Here is a 17062-nt window from a genome sequence, read left to right as displayed (position 1 = left end):
GGACGGTCTTAGGCCTAGCCTAGCTAGGCTTAGTTTTGTAGGCCTAGCTGGTAAACATCGGTAACGTACGAACATCGTACGCTACCTATATACCTAGCATGACGTTGTATAGTTGCTGCATTAATTGTCTTTCTATTTTTGCCATACTCCGTTGATACAAATTGGGGAAAACCCGGTATTTTCGCTGAAAAGTTAGGAGTCTTCCATTTGTTTTGGCCTCACGATCGATCGAAAAGTGGGCGAATTACAGGTGAAAAACAAAAATATCCATCCGCGCGCAATGCATTTTGGGATTTATAGCGGGCCGCTATAATTATTAGAATCGACTTATTTTTCACATTTTTAACCGTTTAAAGACGAAAAAAGTTATCGCAATAGGACCATATAGTATTATTTTTACATTAAATATAGTCTGTGATCTTAAATTAGATCTAAAAAACGTAGGGAATGGGGCTTTAATGTGAAATGCTGCATTGAAAAATAGATTTCTATCACAAAATTGTTTTTAGTAATTTATAATAAACTTTTTGAAATAAATCATATTTCATTAGAATCTAGTAAATATTACTCTTTAAAAAAAAATGCTACATTTTCAATTTTTAGACCAGGAGGATTTTTTATTTATTTCATCGACTAACTTCCTCATTTTACATTCACATTGTGGTTTTTAAAATGCCTTATCATATTTACATAAACTACACACAAACGCAGAATACAAATGTCACTTGCGAAGTTGAGAAGCAATTTAATACATTAACATAACAAAGGACAATATAGTATTATTTAATAGCAGTTGTTTGTAGAATTTAAGTTAAAATAAAAGTAGATATTCTTCAAATAGTCGGAAAAATGAATAAAAAACAAAATGTTGCTTCTTACAAATATATATTACAAATTTTCCATGATAAGCTTATTAATAATTTTACATTTGAAAATACTGGCACTTTCTTTGTAAATAACTGCGATGTGTAAAAAAAATATTAAATAAATGAAAATTTACCATCCTTTTAAAGAATATTAAAGTCATAAATGTTGAGTATTGATATTAATAACACAGAAAATGTATACAGTAAAAAATCCCTCTCATATACAGGGGATTCCCCCAATTTAAGTGGATAATTTCTTCAGTCCCAAAATGTCCCTTGTACTGTTTTGTTTTAAGTTGTGAGATTTCAGCATCTTCATTCACAGTACTGTATTGAGGAAAACGTCAAATTTTTATTTGAGCAGTGCAAGTAAAACCACGCAAAAGGTACAGAGCTGCTCATAGAGGGACTAGTCAAATTGAAATCTGTCTTAGTATGACAAACAAGCAATTTATTTATTCACAAACAATTATATAAACAAAATGCTAGGACAGTGTAGAAATTAAATTTACACGACTGGAAATTATTGGCGAAAGCTATTTCTCGACGGTTACATATAAAACCATATTTGATAAAATGGATGGTGTTATTGACATAAATAGATTCTGTTGTTTTTAAATATTGCAGTTTTATTAAGACTCACTTTGACCTTTATTTAAGGGTCATAGGTCAAATGACTAGGGGTCACTTTGCAATACAGTACATAGATCATACATTTTGCAATGAACCAACACAAACTGTTCTCTGCCTTATACAATTGTTTTAAAAGTACATTTATAATTTAATTCACTTAGAATGTAGAGGAAACAAACTGAACAAACATACACAATTTATTAGAAAAATAGTGACCTTGAAAATCACTAGTTTCGTTATTTAAATAGTGAATTCAATTTGAATACACTATTAATACAATAATATGCAATTAAATTACACGTATTAAATACTATCAGATAAACCACATCATCTTTGTGGAGTTGAGCACTTTTAGGCTACAAAAATATTTCACAAAGAAATTTAATCTTCATATATTTTCGTTTTTTCAAGATTCTGCAATTTTAAATCCCTGAATTGTTTTTATCTGCTTAACAGGTCTTCAAAAAACTCATTTTTACGTGAAGGCCTCCTCGCCAACATTTCAAAGCCTAGTCTCAGCTCTGGTCCATTTCATTGCCTAATATGTCTTTGGTCAATTCAGACGTAGTTGTTTCTAATGAGGTTTCTGGTTGGTTGGACTCTACTGTTTGGTTAGATTCTTCTGATTGTATTGGGGCTTCTGATTGGCTGGATTGCTCAGATTGACTTGTAGCGTTAGAATCATTGTCAGAACGCGTATCAGTAGGGTCTAAAGACGGCTTTGATCCACATATTTTCGGTTCACATGTTATTGTCGATTCCTCACTAGTTTCAACTTTTTCATTTTCAGCATCAGTAGTTAGTTTTTCTTGAGCTGAAAAAATAAATGTTTTTAATGTTAAGATTAGGCAAAGAATGTAATGGGTTGAATGGAGAGAATATTTTCATCAGTTAAAAGACAGCTCAGAGGTCAGGCTTTATCGCATAAAAATATTCTCTCCATTCAATGAATACAAAACACCTACTGTCTAAAGTAAATTTTTTTTCAATAAAACGGCACTTTGAGTGGAACAGTTTACAGATGACACACACAACAGGTTGGTTTTTGGCGAGTCACCAGACATGTATTTCAAACAAATCTCTCTTTCAATGTAACCACCAATCGTGAGGAAGGATCTGCAAACTCAACCAAGGCAAAGATACACCTAACACCCTTTTCACACTGCAAAACTTTTAAGAAAGGTAACCTAGTTGTGTCAAAGTGAGAATCAAGTTTAAAGCCTGCTTTCCACAAGGCGAATGTGTTTGTTCAAATTTAATGTTTTGTTTTCCAAAAAAAAAAAAAAAAAAAAATGCTACCCTTTCCACAACAACAAATAACTGAGATTTTCATTTCTATCGCACGTCTTTTCGATTTGAGTGCTCATGAACGCGTCATAACCAATTTCCTAAGCTGATTGGTTGCACATTTTTCGCTTCACAAAACGTAGAATATGATTCGAGCTACAGTCGACTCCGCCTAAGTCGAATTCGCGTAAGTCGAAAAATCGCGAAAGTCGAATTTTTAGGAAAGTCCCAATTCTTTCCTATACATTACTGTGTAATTTTTATTTATAAGTCGAATTTTTCTAAGTCTTTTTGCGGTCCGAATACACACATTCTTTAGTGATTTATATCGTATAAGTCGAAGTCAAAATTACGCGGCAACAACGCGCTAAAAAAGCCGATGAAACGTACGTAATTCGACGATAAACAAACAACAGAGGGGATAATGTGGGACCATATCGGTTCTCTCAAGTAGGTTGTATAGTATAGGCGGCGTCCTACAACTCGCGCTAGTGTATAGTGTATGAGTTGTTTCAGAGTTGAGAACTTGAGCGGCGTTTTGTGGGTACCTATTTTGTGCTAGACAGATAGCATTAAACAATGGATACCGAATTCGAATAAAAACCGAAATGTATTTATTATACGTTTTTGTATTGTTTCGGGCTTAAACCATAAAAGAAAATACAGTTTATCATTGCCGATAAAGAGGCTTAGCATTTATTAGGCCTAGCTAGCTAGCTAAGCAAACTCAATTCAAGAAGGCTCATCGCGTGGGCCGTGATCGCGACAGGGCAGGGTCCACTAGGCCTATCCATAGCGCAGCTAGTGAGTGAACCTAGGCCTAGCATTTTTTTTGGCAAATCTGTAAGTCGAAGTTCGCGTAACTCAAATTTTTATACCGGTCCCATTAGATTCGACTTAGGCGGAGTCGACTGTATTAATTTTGGTATAGCAGAAAAATTTAAGTAACTAGAATTTGTCGTAGAGACGGTTTTGGAAGACAGAAACATGAATACAAATATGTATGAGCTGATGATTTTGATTTGTGCAAACAAATTCATCTAATTGGAAAATAGGATACTCACATTGTGAAGTCTGTTCATTTGTATTATTCGTATCCTCAGGCTTTTCTATAGACGTGCTTTGTTCAGTAGTGGTACTATCTACAGCAGTTTCAACGTTGCTATGCTCTTCGGTTTGCACAACAGGCTCCGAAACAGTTATACTATTTGAATTCGTTTTTGATTCGCTATCTCCGTTGTTTATTTGTTCAGCAGCTGTGTTGTTTGAGTGAAGATGGTGGTTGTGGTCATTGTCAATGCCATTCATCACAGGTTCTGCTTGTTCTAAATCTGTGTGTTTTAATAGTCGTTTTCCATTGGGCGTCACCGTGCTAACAACCATTATATTCTAATAAGGAGATAATTATAAATTTCATTATTTTATTTTAAAAAAACAGCTTAAAGGGTAGCTCCGGGTTTAAAGTTGAAGTTTAAAACAACATTGATAATAACCCAACCTATTTTATGTAACGGCAGTTAAGCAGAACAAGCATTCAAAAAAAGGCCTTTTAAACAAGAAATATTTCTTACAAAAAACGCTGCTCGCTTATTGACGTAACAGTTTTACAGATATATTGTCCCTCTGAAAAATATTTTTTATTTCAAATTTGTTTTTGAATGTGTCATTTTATTGTCACATAATACTTACTTTATGGTACCTGAAAAAATGTAATTTACAGCCAAAAATACTTGTCTGTCATACAATGGTTTTGGGGTTACAATTAAACGTTTCTTTTCTCTTTTTATATGTGAATAAATATTATTTTTTTGTTACAGAAGTGAATAACTTTGATATGAAACACAGACTCTGATTGCTGTCACTTTAGTTTATTTTATTGCTAAGGTCAAGTCTGGGGGTCACTTCATCATGCCTAGATATTTCAAGTGTGAAGTATCCTATTACAAACAAAAACTTGAATGGACTGTTTTGATAATAATTCAATGATTATCTGACAGCGAATTACAGTATAATATATATAGGTCTAGATTGACAGTCAAATGGGACTCATAAATACCAGAAATGCTTTGGGATTTTTAATTTTAGCATGACGTGCCCTAATAGACTCTCTTTTCCCATAGTTTTTTGGGTCCAGCAGCCGAGATTTATAAATTATAGTTGAGTTTACAAATTAGCAAAAAGCCTCTAGTACTATAACTACTGGTTGCTTTCAGCTTATACATGAGTCATCTCTTTTGACGTAGCGGGCCAGAGCAGCAGCGTGAAAAGTGATGCTACAGGACTTTTTTGTAAAGTTATAAGATAAAGATTTTATTGATTTCTAATTATTTACAATCATCAACCAGCTACTACAGTAGGTGAAAAAATGAGTTATATTACATAGATATTTTATTATTATAATCATTTATTTAAGTTTCAACCCGGAGTAACCCTTTAATCATATGGTTATACAGTACGAAAACAAACAGTAAAACAGGTCATAGTGTACACACACAGAGAATACCATCGTGAGATGAGTAGTAGTAATTAGTCATATTTATTTTATTTCATTTATATGTAATTTTTACTTTCTATGGACCAGAGATTCTGAAATAAAGATTGAATGAATATATACTCGATTTTATCTAATTTTACAGGATTTGGAAAAAAATTAAATATCAGAGGGTTCTTTAATTTGGTTAAAATACAGGCAAACATAGAATGTTATCTTTATTACTAACCTTCTCAATTCCTCTCATAAACTTATCACTGCGCTTGTAGTATCTTTTGGGGTCAGTTATCAACTCGCACAGTCGCTGGATTGTAAATGGTGCGCTGCAAAAAAACATATGATTTGGAAATTATATATATTTTTATAATTAACCAATACTTGGCGATATTTACGAATTAGCTTTTCATCAAGAAGCTAATTGGTCAGATTTTTGCATAGACACAACCTTGTTGAATCGCACTAAATGTTTTTTTTGTAAAATAATTGTTTTTTTTTGGTATTTTTTTTACCTTTTGATTGATGTTTTGACTTAAAATTAAAACGCAATTCAGCATTTTCCTATTTAATAATAATTATAATAATAAAAAAAATAATTCAAAGACTGATTTTTATCATTTTGATGCATCTTTTTCAATGTTTTGGGGGACAATGCGTTAAAACATATAACTATTTATCACACTTACTAGACAAAGGTGTTGATAGTTTTTACAAGTCGTTGACGCATATCATCAAAGTCTACGTTCTCAACATTTGGCGCTATAGGCACGTCCTCTTTCTTATTTTTTACATACTCTTGGATTACAATCTCCAACTTACAAATGAATAAAGGCTTTAGTTTCTTCCATGGATACCTAAAAAATAAAATCATACATAACAGAAATAAAAGTGTTTTCAGGGATTTAATAAAAAAATCCTAACTCTTGAACGAAGGATCGTATGAGAGAATTTTTTTACTGTAAACTGTTCATAAAAAATTTGGCCTACTGTACTCAATCAATCAATCAATCGTTCGATTTATATAGCGCCATTCCAACATTCATTGCTCATGGCGCTGTAAAATTTAACACGTGACTCCATGGGTAGCCAATGTAACTCTTTGAACAATGGTACTGTACATTATTGAATACAGTAATTTACAAAAATTGTTTGTTCGCCTAAAATCCAATGGCAAAAAGACAATGTTTAAGCATAGGCACACTGCACAGATGTGACACCACCGTTTTATCGTGGTGCCTATACTTTTACACTGTTATTATCTTTTTTCCGTTGAATTTTAGGCAATCAGAACAATTTTTCAAATTTGTAAAAATCATGTTAACAATAACAGTCTTTTAAAAACATTTTACAGTAACAATTTTGTTTATTCATTAAGAACCGCCGTTAAGGAACAACAATCAACTTGTCCTTTGAAAACAAATGCTTGACGCGCTATTTTATTTCTGTTGGTTACGCTTCCCTGCACAGCATTTTTGTCATTGATCGAAGATGTTTTCCGTTTCGTGAAAAGAAAAAAAAACAACATATTATTAATTAATATTATGCTTAATAATAAAATACTAATAGTAAAATACAGGCCAGTAAGCCAAAATAATATTGCCATCTGGCATACATATTTATATCCTAGGCCTAGGCCAGGAAGGCACCTCTCTCTTGAGCCAGAACAGTGAGCGGCGTAGACTTACAAAGTGTCACCCGTTTTCGCAATCCACAACAGGAGATTCTCCAACACAGGGGGTACGATTGAGGTCGGTTTACGTTCGAAATCTGTAAAAATACGACACGACAGAATTTAAAATCCACACTTAAATTGTTAAAAGATATACCAATGATCAAATAAACATATAAAACATTACCATTCAAAGCATCTAAAATGCTTTCAGTGTCCAAATCCATTCCGCGAACTTCTGTTCTACACACTTCCATAACGAATATGGCGGCGAACGACGATTTCACACACGAAAAAACGACCTTCGTCAAACGGTGGCGCTCTTTTGATTGAATAATGATTGATTGAATTTTAATATATTTATTATATTAATTATAACAGTTAGTTGTGTATCATTAAAAAGAAAGACATCAAATTGAAGAATCTTAAAATTGAGGCCTATCTAGATACTAGGTGAACACACGGTTGATCGATGATCAGTAAATTGTTGCATTTTTACGATCAGTATGTAGCCTAGCCTAGGCCTCCTATAATATGAACGGGGTTTTATCACACACGTGACACCGTCTCCAAGCAAACATAAACAAAGTAATAATGGCGGATACGGTTGTAGAATTGTCAATGAAATCAGAACTTTCTTATAGTAATTTGAATCCGTCTTTTCATGAAACAAATGTATTATCATTTGGTAATGAATATTGTGAAGATTCAAAATCATCATTAACCGATCAGTCATATGAGGAAGGCCAGAGAAAGCGGGCTGTTCCGTTTGGTCATTCAACGGGGTCAGACGATGACGACGTGGTGGAGGTGAGTTTATCCGGAAAAAAACGAGTCTAGGCCTAGCTTAGGCCTAGTCTAGAAGGCCTAGGCCTAGTCCTCTAAGCTTTATTTATGTAAGGCCTAGCAAGCAGAATGATCGGACTGGCCTAAGTAAAAGAATACTCTCGTCTAGCAGTATTTATAGATAGGCTAGGCTAGGTAGGCCTCTACTCTATAGGCCTACTAGAGCCTAGCCTAGCCCTAGTAGGTAGGCTAGTAGTAGTAGTAGTAGTAGTAGGCCTAGATATAATAGAATTAATTTTTTTTTTTAAACGTAATTTGCATATCAAGGTGGCTTTTAAAATACTGAAAAAAACAAACAGATAATGAACATTACCTTTTTAAGTCCTCACTCAAGTCAAAAAGGCCCAGCAGAGTAATGATGTGATCATGATGTGTGTCGTCGTTAAGTAAGTTGTCTTTTCACAGGTCGGGACTTTCTGCTGAGTAATGAGGCAAAAGTCTTGAGGTAGTGTCTGATGTGATAGTTTGAAGTCGTTGGGAGAATATGATATTATTGTTAACAGAAATTTGATTTTCTATTGTACCGACGAGGTTGCCATGGCCCTTCATACAATGATGACTGAATTGGGATTGACAAATCATCTCTGAACTGAAACCACTTTTTTTTTTTTAGCTTTCTCCAAATGGAATCTTGGATGTAGAAACTATAGCTTTTGGGTTGTCCAATCTTGGCTGTTCATCAGATGGGGCACAGCTTGTTTACCTACATTTAACTTTACCTGTAAGTCTTTATTAATATTTCATTTTATCTATTGAAGAGTTTTAAAACCAAAGAAACAAAAAGCTGGGTCCCTCTCTTTTTAAACCACTGTTGCTGCATGCAGTGAGTTTATCACCACTCTGGTGATCAGACTGTCATGCTATACTGATGTGGTGATGTGGAACACAATATCTTTAAAGCTCTTTCTAAACTATCAAACTAGTTTGAAAAAGTGTCCAAATAATAATGGTAGTGATATTACATCATCATCAAAGTTCGATAGGGTAGACAGAGCTTAAGATTGGTTCCCATTAGGACGCATCACATAATTCTACACTAGATGGATTAATCTGTTGCTTTTCATTGGTCAACACACTTACATAGTTCTAGTGGGAATCAAGCTTAAAGGCCAATTTACATAGACCATGCGAGGCGGACGGATGGTTGAGCGCTTATAATAGATTGTACGTGGGACAACCATTGGTTTTCCAGTCTAGAGTGTAAATCGGCCTTAAGTGTGAACTTGAATTGAAAACCAGGTGTACAAACAGATATATTATGCTCCTTATTTTAAATATGTCATTTTATTGCGCATTTAACCTAAAAATGCTTCCAAAAGTTGTAGCATCCAAAAAGAGTAACTTTGGTTGGTGCAATAAAATGTTATATTACTATTATTCCATAAAAAAAATATTAAAAACATGAATAATCCAAGAGAAACAAATTTTTATTTGCATATTTTATTTATTATCTAACAGTTTATTTATTTTATATATATTTACCAATTAATTTATGAAGAATAAATCTTAAAATTGTTATTATTTCTTGAAGGGTTATAACTTGGTTGATATCTCAAAGCTGGAAACGTTTGTAAATGTCCAAAAAGTGGAGATCCCATACAACAAAATATCTGGTGAGTATAGGAACCCAAGACTAGTAGCCAAGCTAAAAATTCCATCCTGATGAAATAACCGTTTTCATTAAAAAAAAATGCCTAATAATGTAGTACAGTGATTAGTTAATAGTAATTAAAATAATTTCTGAATTATTTTTATCAAAAATATTTACCTTTTTCAGATTTGAGTGTTCTTTCCCAAATGCCATACCTGATTGAACTTGATGCTTCTCATAATGAAATTACAACAATGTTAGACTTCGAACCACCACACAATCTTCAGGCAAGTATATTAGAGTCTATCGGCATTGCCAACCAAGTTTTCTATAGGCACAGTCCAGCAAGATTTCTATAGGCACAGTCCACCAAGATTTCTATAGGCACAGTTCAACCATGCATGTAAATTGGTCTCTTCTATGCCGACATTGCGTTGCTTCTTTTTGCACAGTAAATCAACTGTGCTGATGACAGAAACATTTACACTGTCGATAGCCCTACAAAATATTACAGAATTGGCAAATTTCAGTTTTCTTTAAAGATGTATTGTCCCTTGAAACACAAAAAAATGAAGGTCAAAATATTCTAAATTTAAATTGATCATATCAAAGTAATATTAAAGTTATTCACTATAAGTTGAAAATTCGAGCCAAAAACAACAAGTTTACGTAATTAACAGGTAAATTAATTTTAACATTTTGCATGGAAAATCGTAAGGAGCGAAAGTAAACAAAGATTTCAAACCATGAGTATGCATTATGCATGATGCTAATTAGGATTGTTTACAACTCGTCCTGGTTGAGAAGGTCTTTTCACACAGATCTCGAGGAAGTTTTATGATTATGCATACAGAGTAGCCAAATAAGCGCGTTGCATTATGAGATGTTTTGATCGAAAACCTTGACTGGAAGTCAGTTATTTTTTTAACCAAAATACGTCTGTATTTCAGTTAAATTATTTTTTTTTCGACTAATTTTTGGTGAAAGTTAATAACTATTATGATACTTCAAAGTGACCTACTTTTTAAAAAAATCTTTCTTTCATCCAACACAACTCAAGGACATAAACATAGTTTGAGGTTTGGTGAATTACATTTTGGGAATGACAAACATTTTTTACTAGAGCTGTATTTATTCCAATATTTATATTTTTTTGTTCTTCCTTTTTTTTGTTTTATATTTTAATTTAATAAAGTATTATTTATTTTGCAGGAAGTCGATCTGTCCTATAATCAAATTGAAGAAATGGAAAATTTATCTTCCCATCATGCACTTACCAAGTTGGTCATAGACAGTATCCTTTTTAGTTAACATCAAAAACTGAAATAGTAACTCCAATTGTTTTTAACAGATGAATAATACAAACTCATTAAATGTCTCATCAGATATCTATCTGTCACAATGCTGACTCCAACTTTCTTAAAACCATTTATAGAAAATTTGCTTACAATTTTTTATTTCAATACAGTATATGCTCATGACAAGTACATGTTAATGTTTAAAAGTTTGTTTTCATCTATTTTCTTTAATTTGTATTGGTCAGATAATCAAATAAATAGGATTGATGGTTTATCGAGTTGTGTGCGTCTGAGCCATTTAAGTCTTGCTCACAACAATATTAGCAAACTTGAAAACTTGAATGGATTGTCATTGAAATATCTTAACTTGGTAATACACATCTTTTAATTTAAAAAAACAATTTAAAATTATTTCAATTGAACCTTTCAATTGGAAGTCTAAATCTGCACCCAAAATATCTTATTTAATACTTTGTTTTTAATTTATTTATTTGTTTATTTCAAAACCCAAACCAACAGGATAATTACATCACAAAAAGGAAACCTTGTTTTCCACCCGAGTATAGTCGTTATCTCGGGACCGTTCTATGGCCACCACCAGGTAGGCTTACTTCATTAAGGCTTCCTATGAATGGATGTACTGGTTGGGAGCAGGAACGCTAGTAGACCAAACCCAGTACCGTTTTGATTACAATCAATCGGGAAATTACCTCACGAAGGCAATAACAAAGGATAGACACCCTTCAACTCATTGCAAGTAATTTGACCAATCACAGATTGAACGATCTGTCAGCTGTGGTTGGTTACTTGAATAAAATGCACTGAAAACCAATTTCAGTTATACACTACATTGCAGTTCTTTGTTTTGTTTTTAGCGGGGAAATCAGTTGACTGTGATTGAGAACATAGAGCGTTTAAAATGGCTTCAGAACATCAACTTTTCTGGTAATCAAATATCCAGCTTAAAAGGCCTCGAAGGTCATGAACTTTTAGAGGTCATCGACCTTGAAGACAACAACGTAAGATTTTGATAACAATTATTATAATTAAAACTATCGTGATGCGTTGTGTGTAAGAGGGGCATCACGTCCTCTGTGATAAAACATGAGTAGGATACTACAGTAAAGGGAGACATCAAAATAGATCGCCTTTTCAGAACTTACTGGTTGTATCTGGTAGAAAAGGACATACTGTACCGTAAACGTTGTGCTTGCTCGCTCAACGACTTGCTTACATGTTATAAACTGCCCTCAACATTAAACTGCATTACAATAAATGCCGAGCAAAACCTCTTATTTTTTCCCAGATACCGTACATCAGTGAAATAAAATTCATTGAGGATCTAAATCTGTTGCGTGTACTGAATTTGATGAGGAACCCGATTCAGAGTATAGCAGACTACCGTTTGTCGTTGTTATTTAAACTACCACAAGTTACAGAGTTGGATAGAAGGCGGGCTGAAGCTGATGAAAAGGTATAAAAATCATTAATGTGGACATGCTTTAAAGACATTTTCCTTGCAGTTTTTGACGTCGTTTTGTAAAAATAATTCATATATATACTTTAAGAACATAAAACCATGTCATTCCTTGTCTTAAATGTACATTCTATGGTTAATTATGATCAAAAAAGAAAAACATTGACATTGCATTGACTGCTCTACCAGGTGTACCTATGCCTAGGCTAGTATGTAAGCTCTATACTTCTAGCTTGGTAAAACCTAAAACGTGTCAAAGGTCATGTGTAATTTACCCATAAAAACATTGAATATCATTTCCTTCTATTTCAGGTTGCAGCAATCAACTTGTTCAGTCCACCAGCTGACATCATAGCTGCCCACGATCATCGTAAATGTATGGTGTACTCGTTTTTAAAACCTGCTAAAATTTTAGCTAGCACGTTACCGACAAAGGACCAGCCCTACCCTATGCTGATCATTGTGGGTCCCGTAGGATCTGGAAAACGAGAACTGTCTCAGAAGTTGGTGGAAGAGTTTCCGGAATATTTTGGTTATGGGTAAGTTGGTGCATTCACATCACATGGCTTTCATAATTTTTTATCAGCAGCTGAAATTCAGATGTTTCACACTATCACCGAGCCTTTAATTTTGGCCGCTATATAAAATTAACTTCTGGTATAGCTAGATACACTTGATTCTATTGGTCAGTGCCAACCACAGAACTTATTTAACTGCGATTGATTTACACATGTACCTAAAGACATACAATAAAAACATAATGTCATTAAATGACCTCACGTTTATTCTGTTTTCTGAGATTGTAACATAAAAGCATTGTCTTTTAGAGTTCCACATTCAACTCGTGCACCACAGAATGGTGAGCTTGAAAGCTGCGACTACAAGTTTGTTACAATGGATCAGTTCACAAAAAATATTAAACAGGTAATATATTTAGAAAAGGCTTGTTTGTGTACTTAGTTTATGCCCTCTATGCAAAACCAATAAGTGTACAGATTATGGATGGTACTGTTTTGGTACCTACTGGTGTCCATTACTAAACATTTGAGGAAGCCAATTGACCAATCCAAAATCAGTCAAGCATTTAAGGAGCGAAGACTGATTATTTAGAAACTAGAGGTAAAATATTTCACCATCCTGTTGTTTGATTGCCTTGATGCCCCATTTTGGTTTAGTTGCCAGCTATCGACAGTCAACCAAACACTACTGAAAAGTGCAAGTGCAACTCCATTCACAATTGTCAATGTCTTTGTAGGGGAACTTTGTACTAACTTATCAGGAATCTGGACACAGCTTTGGACTGACAATTGATTCTATCGAAAGTGTCGCTCAAGAAGGTCTGGCCTGTGTCACACATATGGAGTTAGAGGTACAGTAATATCTGGGGCTTAATTTATTATTTAAACTTGGCTACTTCTTTTCCTTTGCAATAACATTACTCTGAATTTACATTGTTTCTTTCTAGGGAGTTTTGTCAATGAAACTGACGTACTTTGAACCACGCTATGTCCTTCTACTACCCTTGGACAAGGAAGCTCACAGGAAAAGACTAGTTGAGCGAGGAGGTTTCAGCAACTTACAGATAGAGTCGGTGATGCATACAAATTCATTGTACCAGGATATGCATGATGGGAAGCCTGGATTCTTTGACATTACAATTGATAGTAGTAAGTAAAGATCTTCTATAGGCAACTTTCTTAATACCTTTGGGCTTGTCCAATATATCTGGTATTCACAAAAAGAACTTTTGGATCTCAAGAAAAAATTGGTTTTGGGAGAGCTCCACTAGGATGCAAGGAATTACAGTTCTTGCAATGCAAGTCACTTGACCAGACAGACAATTTAAAGACAAACTTTTTCAAACCTTGAATATTCTAATGGAAAAGAAAAAAATTTCCAATCCAAAAGAAAATAATTTTGGAAACATTTGTTTCACAAAATATATTTTACATATACATTTTTTATTGTAGCCAATTTGAAAGATGCATATCGTCAGTTAAGAAAACTTCTGTTGGAATATCTTGGAATTTCCAATGATTTCAGCGAGGATTTTGACAGCGATAGCTATATTCAGGAAATTTCCGATGGCTCTGCTACAACATCTGAAACATCAAATTCAAGGTTGGTAGATAGGAACTTGTCTTGCTTAGTGAGGTGGTAGTGACAAATAGTGCGTCTAATAAACCAAAAATAAAATTAAAAAAAACAAGCAAGGTACTGTTGTTAAGGCATAGAAGATGCATGAGATTATTGTCTTAAAAACAATCACAAAAACTAGCCTGTAGAGTGAAATGCATGGTAAGAGTTCTTACTTTTTGACCCCATGTTTTATATTCACGCTATGACTAGCATTATTTGGACAGATGAGAGAGCGCCTTAATTGGCTGCACTGACCTGAGCAATGCGTTTGGAATCGGCACTACAAAAGAACTCCCATGACATTATTTTTATTCATATACAAGTAGGTATTGCCCTTGGCCTGTGTGTGAGGTTAGGCTAGCCTTACACACATGTCACTTTGCACACTGTGTTTTGGGTCACTCCATGATTCTCGATATTTTGGAAACCAATCATTACATTTTTTTTCTGTCTACTTTTGCCTCCCATCATTGCTTTTTAACAATTGAATCTTACAGAACACAATCCCGAGCGCAATCTGGCACCAAACCGGGCAGCACTCAAAACCCTGAATCAGGAATGCGCACATGGTCTCGTAATACATCAGATGGAACTCATAAACTCTCTCCAAGCGTCCAATCAAAAATGGAATCTTCCAAAAGTGCAGTGGTGAGTTTATTGAATTGAATAAATTTGATATTGGATTCTGTCGCAATTAAAACTTCTTTATGCGCATTATAAATTCATAACCATCAAATATTGATTAATTTAGGCGAAATAAACCTAGGGGACAGGAACGTCATTATTGTTACAACAAGCTAAACAATTTTTGTCTGAATTTCTAACAGGAAAAAGCATCATACGAACGCCGTAAAAGTGCTGCTCAGGCCACAGCAGCATGTGGATCTGTACCCAGTCCTGTTGAACAGCTTAATAGGTTGGTGATGTTGATATGAAGTCTATATTGGGTTTCTCGACATTTCGATCATACTTTGATAGTCCCTCCGGAGTAAGAATGCAGAAAGCCTGTGAAACTGGGAATACAAGTGAAATTGGGTGGGACTGTTTCAACACGTTCCCCACCAGTTTACTGCTAACTTTATATTTTGTTTGTAAAGGAACATAAGTCAGCATATTGATTTTACCATGCAAACCTTCAAACAATATATTAATTTAATAATTGGTAATATTCACAATGTTCTCAATTTACAAAATATGCAAATTAATGAATTTTCATAATTTTTTTCAGGCTTCCCAAATCATTTCCAAAAGACATGGACACAAACGGTCTCACAAAATCTGACACACTTTCACAGGACTACACAAAGCCTGGTAGTCCAGATTCCAGTGAGGATGATGCAGGCAGTGTGTCAAATCTTTCCAACCTCTCCGAGGCTAGAGGGTTCTCTGCAGAGCCTTCACCACTAGGTTCCAGAGCATCTCTACACTCTGATGGCACAGACCATGCTAGATCTGGAAGCGCAAGTTACTCGCCTTTGAATCTTATTGACCATCTGACGCAGAATGCCAGCCCTGTGCCAAATGGATCAAGGCCTGGCAGTGGGAGGTCTGGATATGAAGACTCCAGGCCTCATAGTGGAAGACCAGGCTCTGAGAAAAAACCAGTTCTTCCACCTATTACTGATAAAAGTCAACCTGAATATTAAACTTGACATTACATTGATGAAACAAATGTTGCATTAAAAAAAAAAAAAAAATTAAATTATTGGTGGTTTATGTCGCAAGTTTTCAAGACCCAATTCTAAAACGTCTCTTTAATCGTATTACTGTACAACTTAAATAAGAATAGACCATCTATTTGATTTGTTTATTTATTTTTTTTTTAGCTATAGTATGAATTAAACAGTTCCCTCCCGATATGGCTCTTTCTTTCAAAAAGGAACCTGAGAAAATATATTATCAGATTTTGTTTCTTCTAATGAACAATTCCAATTGTATCAATACACATCAAGATATGTTTAAAATGATTTTACAGGCCTGTTCAGGGATGCTGTAGGGGTGTTGTGCGTGAAAGTTTACCAATTTTAAGGTGTGCTGTAAATGGCACACCTCGGGGTCGTGTTAGGTGTGCGATTGCACTCCCATGCCTCAGAGGACAAGGCCAGATTTTAAAGTGAAATAAAATACATGAATACATGAGATGTAATATAATGTAAATAAAATTATTACTAGTGCAGTTATTAAACTGTTGTAACACATGATTTATATTTGTTAGAATTAACATGGTTTGATACAGTAACAGAATACACAATTCTGATGCTGGTTTTTGACATTTATGAAGAGGGTCACATCAAAATGATTCTACTACAGTAACTAAATTTACATTCACTGCAATAAATAGTGTTAATAATCACCGCAAAAAAAGCTTACTAAATAATTGTAAAAAACAGATAAAGAGTCAACAAAATGTAGGAACTGCAGTACAATAGGGCGCTACTGCAGTAGCGCCGTACAATAGAAGAATTTTGACATGGTTTCTCAGTCTGTAGGAGCACAAGTTAACGATGTGAAAGTTGGCATCTCTTAATGTTATTCTTTCATAAAGGTCAATTTACACAAGGGCAGCAACGGTAAGTGGAAAACCCGCTCAGCATTTATTTCCACATACCGCTGTCACTCACCTGTGTAAATTGGCCTTAAGGTATAATGCTGGAGTTCACTCTTCTAAAACTTGTATTTAGCATGGTGACCTCTCAACTTCGTAAAGTCAAAACAGGCAGGTTTATGGACAAAAAATGCACTGTGGTACTGTACAAGGTCAGAAGAAA

General features: G+C 34.3%; 2 protein-coding genes across 2 annotated transcripts; one reads left to right on the top strand and one right to left on the bottom strand.

The window, feature by feature from the left end:
* Positions 1 to 609: 609 nt before the first annotated feature.
* On the bottom strand, positions 610 to 7208 carry LOC140058687 (uncharacterized). Its single transcript, XM_072104389.1, has 6 exons — positions 7131 to 7208; positions 6960 to 7041; positions 5961 to 6128; positions 5507 to 5600; positions 3851 to 4175; positions 610 to 2313 (listed from the first exon to the last, which is right to left on the bottom strand). Exons 1-6 carry the CDS (start codon positions 7198 to 7200, stop codon positions 2015 to 2017), a joined length of 1038 nt encoding a protein of 345 aa, XP_071960490.1. The 5' UTR covers positions 7201 to 7208; the 3' UTR covers positions 610 to 2014.
* A 313-nt stretch (positions 7209 to 7521) lies between these two features.
* Positions 7522 to 16463, top strand: LOC140058804 (leucine-rich repeat and guanylate kinase domain-containing protein-like). The gene is made up of 16 exons (XM_072104546.1): positions 7522 to 7753; positions 8403 to 8510; positions 9321 to 9402; positions 9567 to 9667; positions 10593 to 10674; positions 10924 to 11048; positions 11554 to 11697; positions 11985 to 12152; positions 12468 to 12694; positions 12983 to 13079; positions 13411 to 13524; positions 13621 to 13822; positions 14126 to 14276; positions 14792 to 14942; positions 15122 to 15210; positions 15523 to 16463. Exons 1-16 carry the CDS (start codon positions 7538 to 7540, stop codon positions 15938 to 15940), a joined length of 2475 nt encoding a protein of 824 aa, XP_071960647.1. The 5' UTR covers positions 7522 to 7537; the 3' UTR covers positions 15941 to 16463.
* Positions 16464 to 17062: the final 599 nt, after the last annotated feature.

This window comes from Antedon mediterranea, chromosome 9, assembly GCF_964355755.1.
Source record: "Antedon mediterranea chromosome 9, ecAntMedi1.1, whole genome shotgun sequence".
In the NCBI taxonomy this organism is placed as follows: Eukaryota; Metazoa; Echinodermata; class Crinoidea; order Comatulida; family Antedonidae; genus Antedon; species Antedon mediterranea.
This window is presented reverse-complemented; position numbering and strand designations above follow the sequence as displayed.

What these genes read in the sequence shown, in the direction of transcription:
- LOC140058687 (XM_072104389.1), bottom strand. Translation starts at nt 7,200, where the DNA reads ATGGAAGTGTGTAGAACAGAAGTTCGCGGAATGGATTTGGACACTGAA. An exon ending in GCGAAAACGGGTGACACTTT is followed by an intron (nt 6,129 to 6,959) that starts GTAAGTCTACGC and finishes TTTATTTTTTAG; the next exon opens with GTATCCATGGAAGAAACTAA. An exon ending in AAATGAACAGACTTCACAAT is followed by an intron (nt 2,314 to 3,850) that starts GTGAGTATCCTA and finishes TTATTTTTTCAG; the next exon opens with CTCAAGAAAAACTAACTACT.
- LOC140058804 (XM_072104546.1), top strand. Translation starts at nt 7,538, where the DNA reads ATGGCGGATACGGTTGTAGAATTGTCAATGAAATCAGAACTTTCTTAT. An exon ending in TACCAAGTTGGTCATAGACA is followed by an intron (nt 10,675 to 10,923) that starts GTATCCTTTTTA and finishes TGTATTGGTCAG; the next exon opens with ATAATCAAATAAATAGGATT. An exon ending in CATTGAAATATCTTAACTTG is followed by an intron (nt 11,049 to 11,553) that starts GTAATACACATC and finishes TTTTGTTTTTAG; the next exon opens with CGGGGAAATCAGTTGACTGT.